This window comes from Grammomys surdaster, unplaced genomic scaffold, assembly GCF_004785775.1.
Source record: "Grammomys surdaster isolate TR1022 unplaced genomic scaffold, NIH_TR_1.0 125231, whole genome shotgun sequence".
In the NCBI taxonomy this organism is placed as follows: Eukaryota; Metazoa; Chordata; class Mammalia; order Rodentia; family Muridae; genus Grammomys; species Grammomys surdaster.
The window spans coordinates 105,431-121,682 of NW_021620120.1; the positions used below are offsets into that span (position 1 = coordinate 105,431).

Genomic DNA, 16,252 nt, shown 5'->3' on the forward strand with positions numbered 1-16,252 from the left:
GAGAGGGGAGAGAGGGGAGAGGAGAGAGAGGGGAGAGAGGAGAGAGATGGGAGAGGGGAAAGGGGAGAGAGGGGAGAGAGGGGAGAGAGGGGAGAGAGGGGAGAGGAGGGAGGGGGAGGGGGAGGGGAGAAGAGGGAGGGGGAGAGGGGAGAGAAGAGAAGAGAAGAGAAGAGAAGAGGAGAGGAGAGGAGAGGAGAGGAGAGGAGAGGAGAGGAGAGGAGAGGAGAGGAGAGGAGAGGAGAGGAGAGGAGAAGAGAAGAGAAGAGAAGAGAAGAGAAGAGAAGAGAAGAGAAGAGAAGAGAAGAGAAGAGAAGAGAAGAGAAGAGAAGAGAAGAGAAGAGAAGAGAAAAGTAGAGAAAAGTAGAGGCTGGGCATGACCACATGGAGAGAGTGGGGGAGGAGAAGGTGAAGAGACAGAGGGATCAAGAGAGCAAGAGCAAGAGATCAAGAGAGAGAGGAGGGGGCAAGTGGCCCCTTTTATAGTGGGCCAGGCCTACCTGGCTATTGCCAGGTAACTGTGGGGAAGAGCATACCTGGTAACAGGGGGTGGAGTTTAGACAGATTGCTAACAGGATACCTGTGTGCTGGGGGCACTGACTGACTGTGGAAACATCAGGGTCCTCCCCCCAACCCCTGGACTTGCCTCTTTTCCCTTATATGCCTTCTTTTTTTGTTTTGTTTTTTGTTTTTTTGTTTTGTTTTGTTTTTGTTTTTTTGAGACAGGGTTTCTCTATGTAGCCCTGGCTGTCCTGGAACTCACTCTGTAGACCAGGCTGGCCTCAAACTCAGAAATCCGCCTGCCTCTGCCTCCCAAGTGCTGGGATTAAAGGCATGCGCCACCATTGCCCAGTACTGATTTTTTTTTTTTTTGGTTACCTTCTTTTAAATTTTTAAAAAACGTTGTTAAAATATAATTATATAAATTTCCCCTTCTCTTTCCTCCCTCCAAGCCCTCTTCTGTCCTTTTCCTCCAACTCTGATGTTCTCTTAATCCCTCCCAAGTAAACGGTCTCTTTTTGATCATGATTTTTATTATCATAAAATTATTTATTATGATGATTATTGCTGTTACACACACATGTTTAAACACATAATATATAAATACAACCTATGGAGTAGAGTCCAGGGCTGACCTCTTTGCACTGGATAACCATTAGAGGGCTCATTCCTGGGGAAGACTAATTCTCCCTTTTTTTAAAAACAGTTCTTTTTTTTTTTTTTTTTTAAGATTTATTTACTTTATTTATGAGTACACTATAGCTGTCTTCAGACACACCAGAAGAGGGCATCAAATCTCATTATGGATGGTTGTGAGCCACCATGTGGTTGCTGGGATTTGAACTCAGGACCTCTGGAAGAGCAGTCAGTGCTCTTAACCGCTGAGCCATCTCTCCAGCCCTTAAAAGCAGTTCTTATTTGCCTAAAGTCCCTTTCTAGGTGTGGGACTCTGGGGTTTCCTCCTTCCACCTTAATATATCTGTTGGTTTTGGCAATCCTCAGGTCTTGTTTAGGCAGCCATATTGTGAACCTATCTTGGTGTAGTTTCCCTATAATTTCTAAGAGACACATCTCACAGATTTCCTAGTCCTCTGTCCCTCTGTCTCTGATGTTCCCTGAGCTGAGTGTGTTGTGGTTGTGGTTTTTGTAATGATCTCTGTCTGCCAAGAGAAGCTAATTTGATCATCCGCAAAGGTGGCTTCTGAACCAGGTCTAACTTGTCTTTTCTAATATATTTTGCTGTTATTACTCCAAAAGTATTATAATTGCTTCTGATTAAATATCTTATAGCCAGCAAGATACTGTAGCTCAACTTATAATCTCCATACTTGACAGGCTACCTGAACAGGAGATTATCATGAGTTTAAGGCCTCCCTGGGCTCAATAATGAGTTCAGATCATCTGAGGCTACAGAGTGAAATCCTGTCTTGAACACCATGCTCCCAGCCCCAAAGGAAACTCCTTACCTATTTCCAGTATGTACACATACAGTATTTGATACTACTATGTGGGTCAGACAAAAATGAAATTATTTCCTTTGTTGAGAATCCAATTTTCCCATTTTGGAATAACACTACCATTTGATCCTTCTCACTTCTCTTGTAATGATGCTCCTGTCACTGTCTCTGCCTCTTCCCCATCTCCCTCCACACCTACTTCAGGGCTGGGGACTTAGCCCAGTCTTGGTTTTCTTTTTCTTTCTCTTTTCTCCTCCTCCCCCCCCCCACCCCCACTTTGTAGCCCTGATTCTTCTGGAACTCACTATGTAGACCAGGCTGCCTCTGCCTCTCTAGTGCTTGGATTAAAGGTATGCATCACAACATCTGGCTTCTTAACACCAGTTTTTAAAGTGAGTAAGTTTAAGGGTTAGATAATAATCAATTTTGTATCAGTATTGAATGAAAATGTTCTTCACTTGATCTCATTTAAATGGACTAATCTCATTATCTTTTCTTTTAGTTTTGAAGGGGCATACATCTTAAAATATTGAGTCTTTCAGGGGCACTTGGGAAAGCCATCATATGCAGGTACTTGTTCTCAGATTTGGTACAGGAAATCTACTTTTGCACACACTAACCCATATCCTCTGGAGTTAGAATTTTTTTTTTGGAGATAAGGTCTGATTGTGGTTGAAGCTAGTCTCAAATTTCCAAGCTCAAGTGCTAGTCTCGCCTCAGCCTCTTGAACAGCTGGGACTACAGTGCTGATCAGGGTGCCAGGCTGAACCAAAGGTTTATTGTACTTGAAGTACTCTTTGACAATAACCATGGCTTGAGAGTCTTTGCTGTAGTCCTTGGAATATACATACAACTGCAGCTGGCTCCTAGAGGAACCAGAACACACAAACAAGCCACAAAGGTTTATGAGGGAACTATATTCATGTGTATGTGTGAGATCATGTGTTCTGTGTGTGCAGGAGCCCAAAGAGATCAGATGCTAGATCCTCAGAACTGGAGATATGGGCAATTGTGAGTTGCTATGTGGATGCTGGGAACCAAACCCTGGTCCTCTCCGAAAGCAGCAAGTGTTCTTAACTGTGAAGTTCTCTCTCCAGCACTCCAGATTCTGTTTTTCCCACCTGGAACTTGATCCTAATGGTCTCCTACACAAGAGACCACATTTTTTTTGTTTGTTTTGTTTTTTTTTTTCGAGACAGGGTTTCTCTGTGTAGCCCTGGCTCTCCTGGAACTCACTCTGTAGACCAGGCTAGCCTCGAACTCTCAAACTCAGAAATCCACCTGCCTCTGCCTCCCAAGTGCTGGGATTAAAGGTGTGCTCCACCACCGCCCGGCTAAGAGGAATCTTTTGATTGAACCATGAAGTTAGAACTTAAGTTTTCCTGCTCCTATGATGGGGATGATGCAGATCAGTTGATAGAGTGCTTGCTTAGCGAGCACAGGGTTCAATCCACAGCACCACATAAAAGCTGTGCAAAGCTTTTGGGGCCACTTCTAGAAACTTGGCAGGAATTTGACATTGTGCCGGGACATGGAAGTAAGGCCTGGCAGGAATTTGACTTTGGGCTTGAACAAAGTAGGCCTCGGGCAGGAATTTAATTTTGTGCTAGGACTCACTTGGAAGTAGGCTCAAGATGAATACAGATGAGGAATGTGTTCTTTGTATCTTGATAGGTCTTGTTAAGACCCTGAATACTGTAATCTTGGGACCTATTGTCTATGCTTGGTTTGCTCCTTACCTACCTAGTCTATGCTTCCTTTGTCCTTTTACTACTTTATGACTTAGCCAGTTTCAGCCTAAGAACAGGCTGGGGTCATGCTACAGAGTTGACTAATTGTCTTTTTTCTTTTTAATTCTCCTTCCCTCCCCAGGACCGTTGACTGACTGAGCTGGCTTGGTCAAAAAAACTAAGTGTTTTGGTAAATGTCTGTCATCCCAGAACCAGAGGCAGGAGGATCAGAAGTTCAAAATCATCAGTGCCAACATAGGAAGTTTAGGTTAGACTGGGCAAGAGTTCCTTGAAGAAAAAAAAAGTTTGGATATTATCCTATTTGGAGCATGTTTCATTGTGTGTGATTACACACACAAAGTTATCCACAAATTATATTTAGTGTGCAAAAGCCAAGGACCATCAGCTATGAGGCTTACTGGAGAAGCCAAAGACCATGAGCTAAAGATGTAGGCTGCAGGTATAAATGAGGTGTGCTTTTAGAGCATATGTTCCAGATGGCTGTCAGTTGATCCAGCTAAGCACAACTCTAGAAATGAACTGCCAAATAACCAACAGGCATTGTTACGGGGACACCAAGTACTTTTTTTTTGGAGATAGGGTTTCTCTGTATAACAGAACCTGTCCTGGAATCTATTTGTAGACCAGGCTGGCCTTGAACTCAGGGTTTCTCTGTGTACCAAAGCCCAGGCTGTCCTGGAATCTGTTTGTAGACCAGGCTGGCCTTGAACTCAGAGATTTGCCTGCCTTTACTTTCCAGAGTGCTGGGATTAAAAGTGTGTGCCACCATGCCCAGTTTAGTACTTTTAATGCAGACAATTTACTGATTTGTGGAGTTAGTAGAAAGGCTGAGTGGTCCACAGGAAACTGAAGAAAGTTCACATCCCAATACAGCCTCTTCCACATAGAATCTGGCCTTGGGAGATGAATCTTGCATTGGCCAATGGAGCACTAAGTTACTGAGTCTTCTGGAGCAGTTAGGGAGCTGACTCCTTTCAAATCCCAAAAGCAGAATCATTGTTAAGGCACACCATGAAGAGATTTTCTTATCATTATTAGGTTTAAGTGCAACACAGGATTAAAGGGGAAGAAACTTTACTTCCGGAATAGTGAATTTTGTTTCTATACTTCTGGGGGTAACATAATCTGCAGGCAGTAAAGAAGTCAGTTTAGAAATTTTGTCTTTGGCCAGGCAGTGGTGGCGCATGCCTTTAATCCCAGCACTAGGGAGGTAGATGCAGGTGGATTTCTGAGTTCGAGGCCAGCCTGGTCTACAGAGTGAGTTAGAGAAACCCTGTCTCAGGAAAAAAAAAATTGTCTTTGAGTAGGCTCTCTAAAGATTATCAGAGAAGACATCAGAGTTTACCTAGGGAGCATACTTAAGGAGCCTGCCAGTGTTTTGCGCCTTTTACTTTGTTAGTTCAGGCGCTAACCATTTACTTTATGATTTTATAGAAGACAATTGGCCAAGTCTGAGTAGGCCCAGATTAGTGTCTGTCTCTCCTTCTCAATACTCAGGATCACCTAAATATAGAGGGAATGATCTTGTAAGAAATGCTGACCCTTGATTTCCAAACACGGCATTGTACTGAGGATGCAGGGGTCATAGGGGCTGCTTAATGGGACCAAGTGGTGTACGGAAACTGGGGACTCTCTACATGGAGTACAAAGATGTAAGGAGAGGTTATGGTGACTGAAACAAAACAAAAAGATACAGAGGAAGACAACATAACCAGTTGAAATACCACAGAACACAAAGTCAAATAACCCAACTTTATTTATCTGGAAAATGGAGTGAATTCATTCACTGGTGTTTAAAGCCTGAGTCTGCATGTTCTCCTTAGGGAGGCTGGCTGTGTCTGGCAGGGGCTCTGATGGTTTGAAATCTAGATAGTGGAGGAGAATCAGAGGATTATTAGTTTCCTAAGATTGTGGCATCCCTTACTTTAATCGGGCTCACCTCCCTTCCCTTTCAGTTCTACGCTCTCCACCGTCCTATCTCTTAGAGGCTCCCTCATCTTTCCGTACCACCGCTCACCGGCCTGATTTTCCAGCTGGGCTTCAGGCCTGTCGCCCCAGAGCAGATGCTTGGGGTCATTGAGGAACCGCTGGCTTCGCAGGCATGTCAGACAGGTTTGTACTGTCCAGCGCTGTCCCTTTCGGCCTGTGGCATGAATGGGAAAGGAGAAGAGTGCGCCCTAGGTTTCTGAGAAATAGGTTTTGCTTTTTTCTATGTATGAAGTTTTTCTTCCACCATCAATAGAGATTCCATTCCGTCTGCACTTGGAATGCAGATCTGATGTGTGTGGGAGGCCTGTATACATACCAATCCCTTGGAACTCTAAGGTGATGTTCAAACTCTTTAACACAGTCTAACTTCCTGTCCAGTCTCACCTCTATCTTGCCTGTCTCAAACTCCAGTCTCCTGAGTATTCATTTTCCTATAGCACAGATTCTCTTTTTAAAATTCCTTATTTTTATTTATTCATATTGTATACATGTATACGTGTTTGTGTTATATGCATGAGTACTATGTACAGGAGCACTCATCTAGGTATATATGTTGGAGGACAGAAATCTAGTTTGGCTGTCTTCCTATACCATGTTCCACCATGTCTTTTGGAACAGGGTCTCTCACTGAACCTGGAACTAGATGTTTTCAGCTAGCCTGCCTGGCCAGAGAGGTCCCCAGGATCTGTATGTCTCCCACTTGCTCTCCAAGGCTGGGGTCACACCCTACTGTACACAGGTGCTGGAGATCTGAAGTCAGGCCCTCATGCTTAAGCTTATGGGCACCTTACCCACTGAACCATCTCCCAGCACACGTTCTCTCCTGTGGGAATCCCAACGTCTAGAGTGTCTGACTCTTGTCTATCATGAACATACCTTCCTCCCTGCCACTGGTAGAAGTAACTCAGCACTCTACCCTCACCAATCCAAGCATTCATTTAAAAATACTACTCTAGTAGCTGGGTGTGCTGTCTCATGCTTGTAATCCTAGCTTGGGATGCGAGGGCAGGAGACTGCAGGGAATTGGAGGCCAGCCTGGGATACTGTGACACTTGTGTCAAAAATAAAAACAAATAAAATAAAAATTGAAAATCAAAAGCAAAGAGATGGTATGTGGTTTTGTTTGAGACAGGGTTTCTTTGTGCAGCCCTGGCCGGTCTGGATTATGTAGATCAGGCTAGGCTCATGAGATTCACCTGCTTCTACCTCCCAAGTGCTGGGATAAAAGGCGTGAAACTCCACAACCCACTCAGCCAGGAAGTAGTACTTAATGCACCCTAGGAATTAAATAACGAAATTGTTTTGTTTTTTTAAACTAGAGTGTCATGTAGTCCAAGATGATCTTAGGGACAAGACAACTTGCATAGTCTCCACCTCCAGGAGGAGCTGCTGGGCCCTGACCAGTCCTCCAGTGTCCCCACCGCATAAGTGTTTCTGGGGCAGCACTCACGTCTCTGGCGCTGCGTGCAGGTGAGGCCCGGGATGAGGAGAGAGGAGCAGCTGCGACAGAGCGTCCTCTTCACAGAGGGGTCCCTGGGTGAGGAGGAGAGGAGGTCGCTGCCTGCCTGCCTGCCAGCCCGCGCCCGGGTCCCGCCCGCTAGCCTGTGCCTTACTGCCGCAGGACCAGCCGCTTCGCGATGGTCTTCTCTGTGTGGCAGTAAAACCTAGCCAGTGCCTGGTTCTCGGGGTTCTCAGAGAGGACGCAGTGTGCAGCCTGGGGACAAAGACGGCCATCTGGGTCAGTCCTCGGCCGCAGCACCGGACTGCCACCCACCCCGAGCACTGTCTCACCTGGTACAGGAAGCTGAGTCTCTGGAAGGCCTCCCGGTCCTTCACTGGGCCCGCCATGAGTGTCAGCCCCTCCTTGCGGATGTCCTGCCCCAGACGTGCGCAAGGCCTGCTGGGAACTGTAGTGCAGGGGCCGCAGTCCTGCCACCACCCTTGTCAGAGACCAGACAATCCCACTCACCGGTCCTGTGTGTGCATCCTTCCCCGGCAGGCGGCCCTAGCTTGGTATTCCTCATGTATTTACTAGGTAGGGCCCAGTGGAGCAAGTAAAGGATCTTAAAATAGTGAAACATAAAGAAGTCCGGTCTTTTACTGTATGGTGGTTGGAAAGAGGATTGTTTGAGGTGGACAATGGATTAGACTTTCTGTCTTACTTTCCTGAAGCCAAAGGTATATGCTTGGGACATCTATGGACTGATATAACAAAACAGACAATGCCCAGAATAATTGGTATTATATTCTTACTATCTCATCACTGGGGAGGTTGAGGGAGGATTATCCTGAATTACAGGCTATGAATTATGGGCTATATTGGCAGACTCTGTCCCAAAAATAGTAAGTTAACAGGACAAAACATCCCTGAGCAAAGAGCTCCTAGCCCATCTCCCACTTCTTCTTATTAAAGGCACTTGCTGAAAAAAAAAAAAAAAAAGACAGCAGCACCCAGTTACTGGCTAAGATCATCCAAGATCAGAAGCAGAGGGGGATCCAAGCCAAAACCCAAGTTGAGGAAGGCAGAGATCTCTTCCTGTCTTTTAGGGCGCCTGCCAGAATGGGTGGAGAACCAGGCTTCCAGCTCAGAACAAGGCAATTAGTTGAAACTTACCCTGGGTGTTGTTTTATGGACCTTCAGAGTCAAATGAGGGAAGTGTATTAAAATGTGGATTCCTAAGCCGCTCACCCAAACCTCCATTAAGGATAGAGTGAGACCTGAGAACATAGCTTCCACACTCATCCATTCTCACATAAGGCCACTACCAAATTACCACACAACTCAAGATATCACATTAGTGGATCCTTTGTTCCATATTTTCACCAACCAAATTATCTTGCCACAAAGAACCACAGTCAAGGCACAAAGGTAAGAGGAGAGTGGACAAAGTCCTGTTGAGGTGGTAGGAGGAACTGAATGCCCTCAATGCAGTTTGTCTCAGTCTTGTGTGAAGATTACCCAGGCAACAGATAATCCAGGTTGTTTGGTTTGGCATGCATCACGTTACCTTTTGTGACAAAATATGTACCCTATCAGTTGTTTATTTTGGCCTAAAATTAAGATAATTTACATTCTCTGAAAAGGGGAATGTCAAAGGGTGAAGGATAGAAATAGAAGCTTAGCTGTCTTCTGGCCCTTTGCTACACAAACCACCCTCTTCTACCCTGTTCTCGTGGGGTGAGAAAGACTCTGTTGCCTTCCCTTCTTTCCTTAGATATTTGAGCCAGGGGACAAGGTGGACAACTTGGGAATAGCTACTTAGTAACATTCTTTAAGGCCAAGGCTTTGGCTATACCTTTCTCTTGCCTCTAGTATCTGACTCCTCTCCAAGTTGCTTTGAGAAACAATGGAAGAGCAGATGTATGTCTTGCAGGATTGCTTCCATCTTGCCTTTAGAAGGGAGCAAGAAGAGCCTACTTTTTAGAGACAGTCAACTGCAGGAAACAGGAATAACCCAAGCCTTTGGGACATGGATTCTCCTTTCTCCCCATCCTTTCCTTCTCCCCAAATCTGAACCTCTGGCTAATCCTATGGGTAATGATAGCATTACCCTAAGAAGAAAAGAGACCAAAGAAATCCCCCTTCCCTTCATTCATTCTAGAAACATTCCTTCAGCCTCTTCCCTGATCCTTCTAACTTTAATGCTCAATCTCTGACCCCAGAAAAGCCCTTCAACTTCCAGACTCATGACAGCAACTGCCACTCATCTTCCCAACACAGAGGTATACAGATCCCTATGCGCTCCCACAAGGAACAAGGCTGAGTCACAGAAGCCTTTTAAAGGTTTCTGTTTCCTGAATTTTAAGCAAGTTAAAACCCTTTCCTAAAAACTTTGTTTCTGGAAAGCCTTTTGCTTTCTCAACCTGTTCTTGTGCAGTAGGAAACCTGCAGGACATCAGAGTACAATCCCCTGGGAGTCCACTCTCCTACTACAGTAAGGAGGGACACTCATCTGTGCTCGGTCATGCAGCCCAGTCCTATCTTTACTCCTTCACACAAACCATCCCAGATTCGAGGTGGTTTCTCAAGATGGCTCAAGACTGGAACCACGCAGACACCAAGATATTCCAGCAGGCCAGTTAGGAAGGCCCACCACTCTTGACCCTGCCTCACCCCAATTAAACTGCATCTCTTGTCATTCCCAATCTGTTGGGGGCCTGATGGTAAGAGGTGCAGCATTCTTCCGACCGGCTCGGATCCCTGGGTAGAAGAGGGGCCAAAGTTTTTCAGTAAAAGTATCAGTGAAGGTGTAGATATGTGAACGGTCTGTGACGTTGTAAAAAGACAGTGTTCCAGCCTCATAGTCTAGGAATATGCCTACCCGCTTAGGTTTCACCTTGATGTGCAAAGGGGTGAAAGGCGTAGTGGTGGCTGCATACTTGTCCCCATTCCACAGCCGCACACGCCAGTAGCCAGTCTCAGGGAGTGGAGTCAGTTCGCCCTTTCTGCTCACAGAGTCCCGGCATACTCCTACTGCCCAGTGGGTTTTGTCACCCACCTCCACCTCCCAGTAGTGTCGACCTGAGGTGAATCCTTCAGTAGCTAAGACACAAGGGTAGAAAGTGAAACGCTGCGGTGTGTCAGGGAGGTCTCGGAGTCTTGTCTCCACAAACTTGACACTTTTCCGATCCTCTGACAGGACGAGGTTAGGATGAGCCGTCTCAGGGTCCAGGGTCACATCCGCTGGCGGAAGAAGCCAGAGTGGAGCTAGATGAGGATGGGAATAGCTAAACATCCCTGCCTCACTTTCCCAGCCTCCCTATACAAAGCCTGGCTCCTGCAAGGTCCCCAGAACACTATGGGTTGGTTAACCTGAAATCATGCTTGCTTTTGCTGAATAGAATAGTGAAAGCTACTGTCTGAGGGAGGGCAGAGAGAAGGAGCCATATCAAGTGGGCGGTAGGGGATGGGGAGAGCATGAACAGGAACTTGCATCCTGAAATAGTCCTGTTTTGTGACTGTTTTTCCCTGCATAAATATTAACGATGTCCTCTTTCACTTTCCTGGCTAAGATGGCAAATGCCATCCATGCTCACTCCACCTGATGGGTTAGGAACCCTTTACCATGTTTAGGTCCCTGTTTAGAGCAGATGACACCTAAGGCTTCTTCTCTGAACTCTATGATTGATGGGGCAGGTGGAATGGGCCTAAGAAAACTAAAGCTCACTGGAAGGATGGGAACCTTCCACTCCTCTGCATGTCCTCTGCCAGTTTGGGAACAACTCACCAATTAGCTGCTTAAGAATTTTCCTTAGGGCAAAGTACTGCCGGGGGAAATTGCTGAAGTTCTTTTCCAGCTCTATAGATACCGAAGTCACCTCCATGGTCTTCACCTTCTCACATCTAGGAAGGATGGGAGATAAAGAGCAGGGTCAGGGGAGCTGTAGCCAACTGAATATGCAAGTGGTGTCATCTTTACTGAAAAGTAGAACCAGGTCTCTCCCACTTCCCTTGCTCCTTGAAGATAGCTGCTTCGTTTTATTATACTCAAAGAGCTATGTGGTCCCCTTGACAGATCTGTACCTTAAGAATGAGCCTTACATTTCATGCAAATGGACAGTCACCCCTCAACTACTTGCCCTCCTGTGATCCCAACCTCTTCTGACATCTTGTTTGAACACGGCTACGGGCACACAGCTGTGTACTACAAGTATACAGCCACCTACAGGAATAAACAGAACATGGCTCTGTTCTCACTGCTCTGGCCAAGCATGGCCTCGTGTCAAGAGGGAGGTGAAGATTGATCACTACCAATGGTTCATCCTTCTCCGTATCCGGCTCATACACTGTATGACTTCCCCCCTCTTGCTTCCTCCAAGTCATTACTAAATCCAGTCTCTAAGCCAAGGCCGAACCCCGAGAGACAGAGTCACTTACTTTTCTAAGGTACTTTTCACATCCTAGAGGAAAAGAGAAAAGAAAGTAAGATTGGTCCTAGAATTCATTGAACACGATGGCAAAAAGGTTTCCACTCTTCTCTACAGTTCTAGATCTGCAAACTAGTCACCAGGCAAACTGAGGGTCCCATTTCGAGGGACCTAGTGTATGTCTTTCATGGAATGCCATAACTGCTGGCCATAACAATGCGTGGTAATATCATTTCTTTGTTCCTCAAAGACACTGCAGGCTCCATGCAAGGGACAGAGGTTTTGTCTGCTCTTTTCTTTGTCCTCCAAATCCAACCACACAGCTCTGCATCGTGAGGATCAGCACAGTCAGTCCCAGCCGGGTGGCACAGGACACTTCCCACTGTGGTCTGGACTCCCTTGTCTAGAGCACTGGTTAATAAACACTAATTTATACCAATCCTGATTTGAGATTCCTTGGGATCCAGATGACAAACACAATGAATCTCACCCTGCAGAATTTCCAGTTTAATGTGGTTAGCAAAGCACACACAAATGAAGACACAGAGATAGATACTAAGCAACATAAAAGTACATGTAAATGTGCAGTGATTCTTCACTGACTCAAATGCCAGTCATCTTTTCTGAGATAAGAAACCTGCTTAAGATGGTAAGACTATTTTAAGAGTTTTAGAGGTAGCAGTGGAGTGACTACTTTACAATTTAAACACATTGAGTATCCTTTATATTATGGTTCTATTCCACCTCCCCACCCCCAACCCCATTTGGGGAGTAGGTACATTAAGTTCTAGAACTGGAAAGCAATGGTAACTGCATATACAAAATTTTGAGTGCAGAGTTTATCTCTAAGTAGAACAGACCTCTATCTTCTGAAAGAATTATCTTTTTTTTTTGGGGGGGGGGTTGCACATAACGTCTGAAGAGGCCAGAAGAGGGTATTAGAACCCCTGGAGCTATAGTTAAAGAGTTCTGTAAGCTGCCACATGGGTGTTGATGAGAACTAAACCTTGTCTTCTTCAAGAGAAGCAAGTGCTCTTGACCACTGAGCCATCTCTCTAGCGTCAAGCACATAATTTCTGAAAAGACAGAAGGATATTAAAGATGTAAAAAAAAAAAAATGGTCTTGGTGTGGTGGTGCATGCCTTTAATACCAGAACTCAGAAGGCAGAGGCAGGTGGATCTCTGTGAGTGAGGCTAGCCTGGTCTACAAAGTGAGTCCAGGACAGCCAAGGCTATTAAATAGAACAGCCCTGTCTAGAAAAAATAAAAATAAAAATAAAAACAAACAAACCCAACACCCCCCTCCCAAAAAATAAAAGGAAAAAAAAAACCCAACCAACCAACCAACACCCCCCAAAAAACCACAAACAAATGGAAGGGATGGCAGAAATCTGAGCTGCCCCACTCTAGAAAAATGCCCTTAGCACATATGCTGGAAGAAAAAAACCTGGATTACAGAAATAGAGTAAGAGAGGGTGCACCCCACACTGACAGCATGGCCTGCACAAAGCTAGACTGTATTTGACCTGAGGAACTATACAGGAGCAAAGGTCGAACCTTAAGCATCTCGAAGCCTGACTGTAAGCACTTGCCCTCCACCTCAGCAGCTAAGTGGGCAAGGTCCCGGCGCCTGTCCCCAAGGTGAGCAGCATTTTCTCGAAGTCTCTGTAGAATGTCCTGTTCTTCTTCCTCCAGTCGTGAAAGCAGTGTCTGCTGCTCTTCGTCCAGTCGCCTGTGCAGCTCCTCAAACTCCTTTAAGATCTGCTGCCGGCGGCTCTCTACCAGTCTCTGAGGACAAGGGAGGATGGTATCAGGACCAGAAGGCATGAGGGAGGTCTCTCCCAGATCCACCAGGCTCAGGACAGACTTCTTTGTCACTGGAAGGCTTTAGCAGCACATTTGCTTCTCTTCTTGTAAGGGACATTATTACTTGCAAGCCCCCAACAGACAACTCACAGTGCAAATTAGTGGGAAGATTTTAAAACAATCAGTACTTGGGTTTTGTGTTCTTTTTGGCCTAAATTAACCCTTTATATTTTAATAAAACACTCAAGATTTAAGAACTCAATGATGTGATGCTATCCAGTTATGGATATCAGAGATATATTTGCTATTTTCTACTCTGATGTTTGGCTTATACAGTTTATTAAATTACAGACACTGGGAAACCTAAGATTCCCATCATGTATAACTGTGAGACATTAACCTGATGAAAACAAGAGAACACATAAGAAACGATCAGAGCCAGCAATAGTTTGATGAGTCAATACAAAGCATATATTTTGACTTTAGGGCTGAACTTGTTTTGGCTGCTATTTCTGTTTTTTTTCAGACAGGGTCTTGTACTGTAGCACAAGCTGGCCTTGGATTTGGGATCCTCTTGTCTCAGCCTCCAGAGGTGTGTGCACCATGCCCCCATTTACCATGTTAAACAGTCTAAGTCACTTCTAATGTGACTGAGAATTCCTGGGAAAGAGGCTGTGTGTACAGAGACTGCCTGGTCAGAACAGCAGTGCTGTGGACAGGTTGGACTGCTGTAGGCCTAGAGCCTACTTACATTTTATCTTGGGCTACCTTTAGCTTCCTAAATAGCCCTCTCCTCAACTTCCTCTGTGCTGGACCTAACATTCTGTAATTATCAGGTAAAAAGATAAATGTATTAATAAATCCCCAGTTTTCAGCAACCAAAAGACTAGTGTTATCAGACAGCTTAAGGCCTGTAGTTGATACTATTCTATTTTGCTATAACTTCCTATTTACTGCTTCTATTAGTGTGTTTGAAAGGTGCCTTACTTTCTGGGTTTCTTTGTTCTGTTACTATGAAAACTTCATGAAACTGTTTCCAAGTTGAAACATGGAATCTGGAGTAACCTAAATCTGTGTTTTAAGGCTATGGTCTCTCATTTTTGGCTTTAGAATAAATTTATTTATATGAGTTGTTTTTTTATGTTGACAGAGAATTCCCCAACCCAGATCAGATTCCAGATAATTTTTAGTAAATTAATTGTACAAAATCTGAAACATGCTTTTGCTAACAGTATATACTTTTACTTCTAACAAACCATCCTCTAAGTTTGAGAGTCTAGAACTCAAACAGGGACCATATCACTTTCTGAGGGTTATCAGCATGTTCTTCCTTAGGCCTTCTTGCAAGTGACCTTCCCCAGTGTAGGAGTCTCAAGTCTTTTGATTGAAAGGGAAGCATCAACTCAGGAGAGAAGCAGAGTGGATGGAAAGATGTGGACAGAGAGACAGGGCTCAGGCTCAAGAATAGTGTGTGACACAAAATCCAGTGGGCCTCAGAACTTGGCAGTCATGGGTCTAAAGCTACACCAAACAGATGGCAGACTAACTTTCATTACTGGGTCACTAGTTGCTGTCTCAGGTAGGCAATGGCAGGATGTAGTCTCACGTTTGTCCCGAACAAACATGTTCTCAACATGTGTGGTGTTATCAGCACTCCTAATGAATTATACTCACTAGGAGTATGTTTTAGGGGCCAGAGAGACGACAGAGTGGTTAAAAATACTTACTTCCTTAGCTGGGTGTGGTGGCCCACGCCTTTAAACCCCAGAGGCAAAGGCAGGCCAGTGAGTTGGAATCTCTGAGTTCAAGGACAATCTGGTCTACAAAGAGTCCAGATAACCAGAGCTCTGTAATACAGAGAAACCCTGTCTGTCACTGAAAAACAAAAGAATGCTTGCTTCTCTTCCAGAAGTCCTGAGCTTGGTTTCCAGCACTCACACTAGGTAGTACATAACCATTTGTTGACTTCTGTTCTCTGAGAATGTGTACATGGGTGTGTGCGCACACATATACTCACAAACAAAAATAAATATTAAAAAACACTAAACACTAAGCCTCTCTTAGACTTTACCTTGTCACCAAGAATACAGCTGCTTTCAGTGTCAAACACACATCTGCTCAGGAGCCTGTACTTGGTGCATCACATAGTGTCGCATAAGCTGCAAGCACAGGACTACCCTGCAGAGGCTTTTAGGGAAGTCAGGATCAAAATAGTCACAAGTTGGATTAGTAATCAAAATCACTTTAAACTGGGAGTGGTGTGCATACCTTTAATCTCAGTATTTAGTAGGCAGAGGCAGACAGATCTCGAGTCCCAGGCTAGCCAGAGCCCCATAGTGAAACTCTGCCACACAAAATAAATAAATAAATAAATAGATAAATAAATAAATATAAATTACTCTCTGATGTTACTGGATATGACAGTTGCTTTAAAATTATATAGGTAAGCTATCTTATCTGAACTTTTACTTTAAATATTTTGATCTCGCTGTAGCTAATTAGAAACTCCATCCCCACCCAGGAGATACAATCTTACTAAATAGACCTCACTGGCCTGTGCTGGCTCTGAATTTGTAATTTGGATATTGGGGATTCCCGCCCCAGCCTCCTCTGGTTACAGGTATGCACCATCATGCCTACTTCATAAACCTGTGTTTCTGTCTGCTGTGTTGGGGAACCCTCCGTCTCTACACACTTTAAAACTTTTTTACTTTATTTTTGAGACAGGGTCTTCTGTAGTCTTGGCTGTCCTCACTTGCAACCCTCCTGTCTTAGTCTCCTGATTATTGGGGTGAGATGTATGCATCACCAAGCCTTGCTCCTACAAACTATTTTAAAAGGATTAATGAGTCCAGTTCTGGAGGCTGGGATGAGAGAAAAGCA

General features: G+C 44.8%; 1 protein-coding gene across 8 annotated transcripts in view; it reads right to left on the reverse strand.

The window, feature by feature from the left end:
• Nucleotides 1–5,439: 5,439 nt before the first annotated feature.
• The window catches only part of LOC114637200 (E3 ubiquitin-protein ligase TRIM39), a 158,775-nt gene continuing 147,962 nt past the window's right edge, over nucleotides 5,440–16,252 (reverse strand). For 4 of the 8 annotated variants that reach the window (XM_028785420.1, XM_028785421.1, XM_028785422.1 and 1 more), the window contains 4 exons: nucleotides 13,121–13,351; nucleotides 11,574–11,596; nucleotides 10,924–11,039; nucleotides 8,486–10,403 (listed from right to left, as the gene is read on the reverse strand). In XM_028785420.1, the coding sequence (XP_028641253.1) occupies nucleotides 9,832–10,403; nucleotides 10,924–11,039; nucleotides 11,574–11,596; nucleotides 13,121–13,351 (942 nt within the window). In that variant the 3' untranslated portion in view covers nucleotides 8,486–9,831. Of the gene's footprint in view, nucleotides 5,572–5,723; nucleotides 5,850–7,145; nucleotides 7,229–7,308; nucleotides 7,410–7,486; nucleotides 7,602–8,485; nucleotides 10,404–10,923; nucleotides 11,040–11,573; nucleotides 11,597–12,198; nucleotides 12,640–13,120; nucleotides 13,352–16,252 lie in introns of those variants that run through there. The other 4 variants (XM_028785426.1, XM_028785425.1, XM_028785424.1 and 1 more) reach the window with 4 other exon arrangements.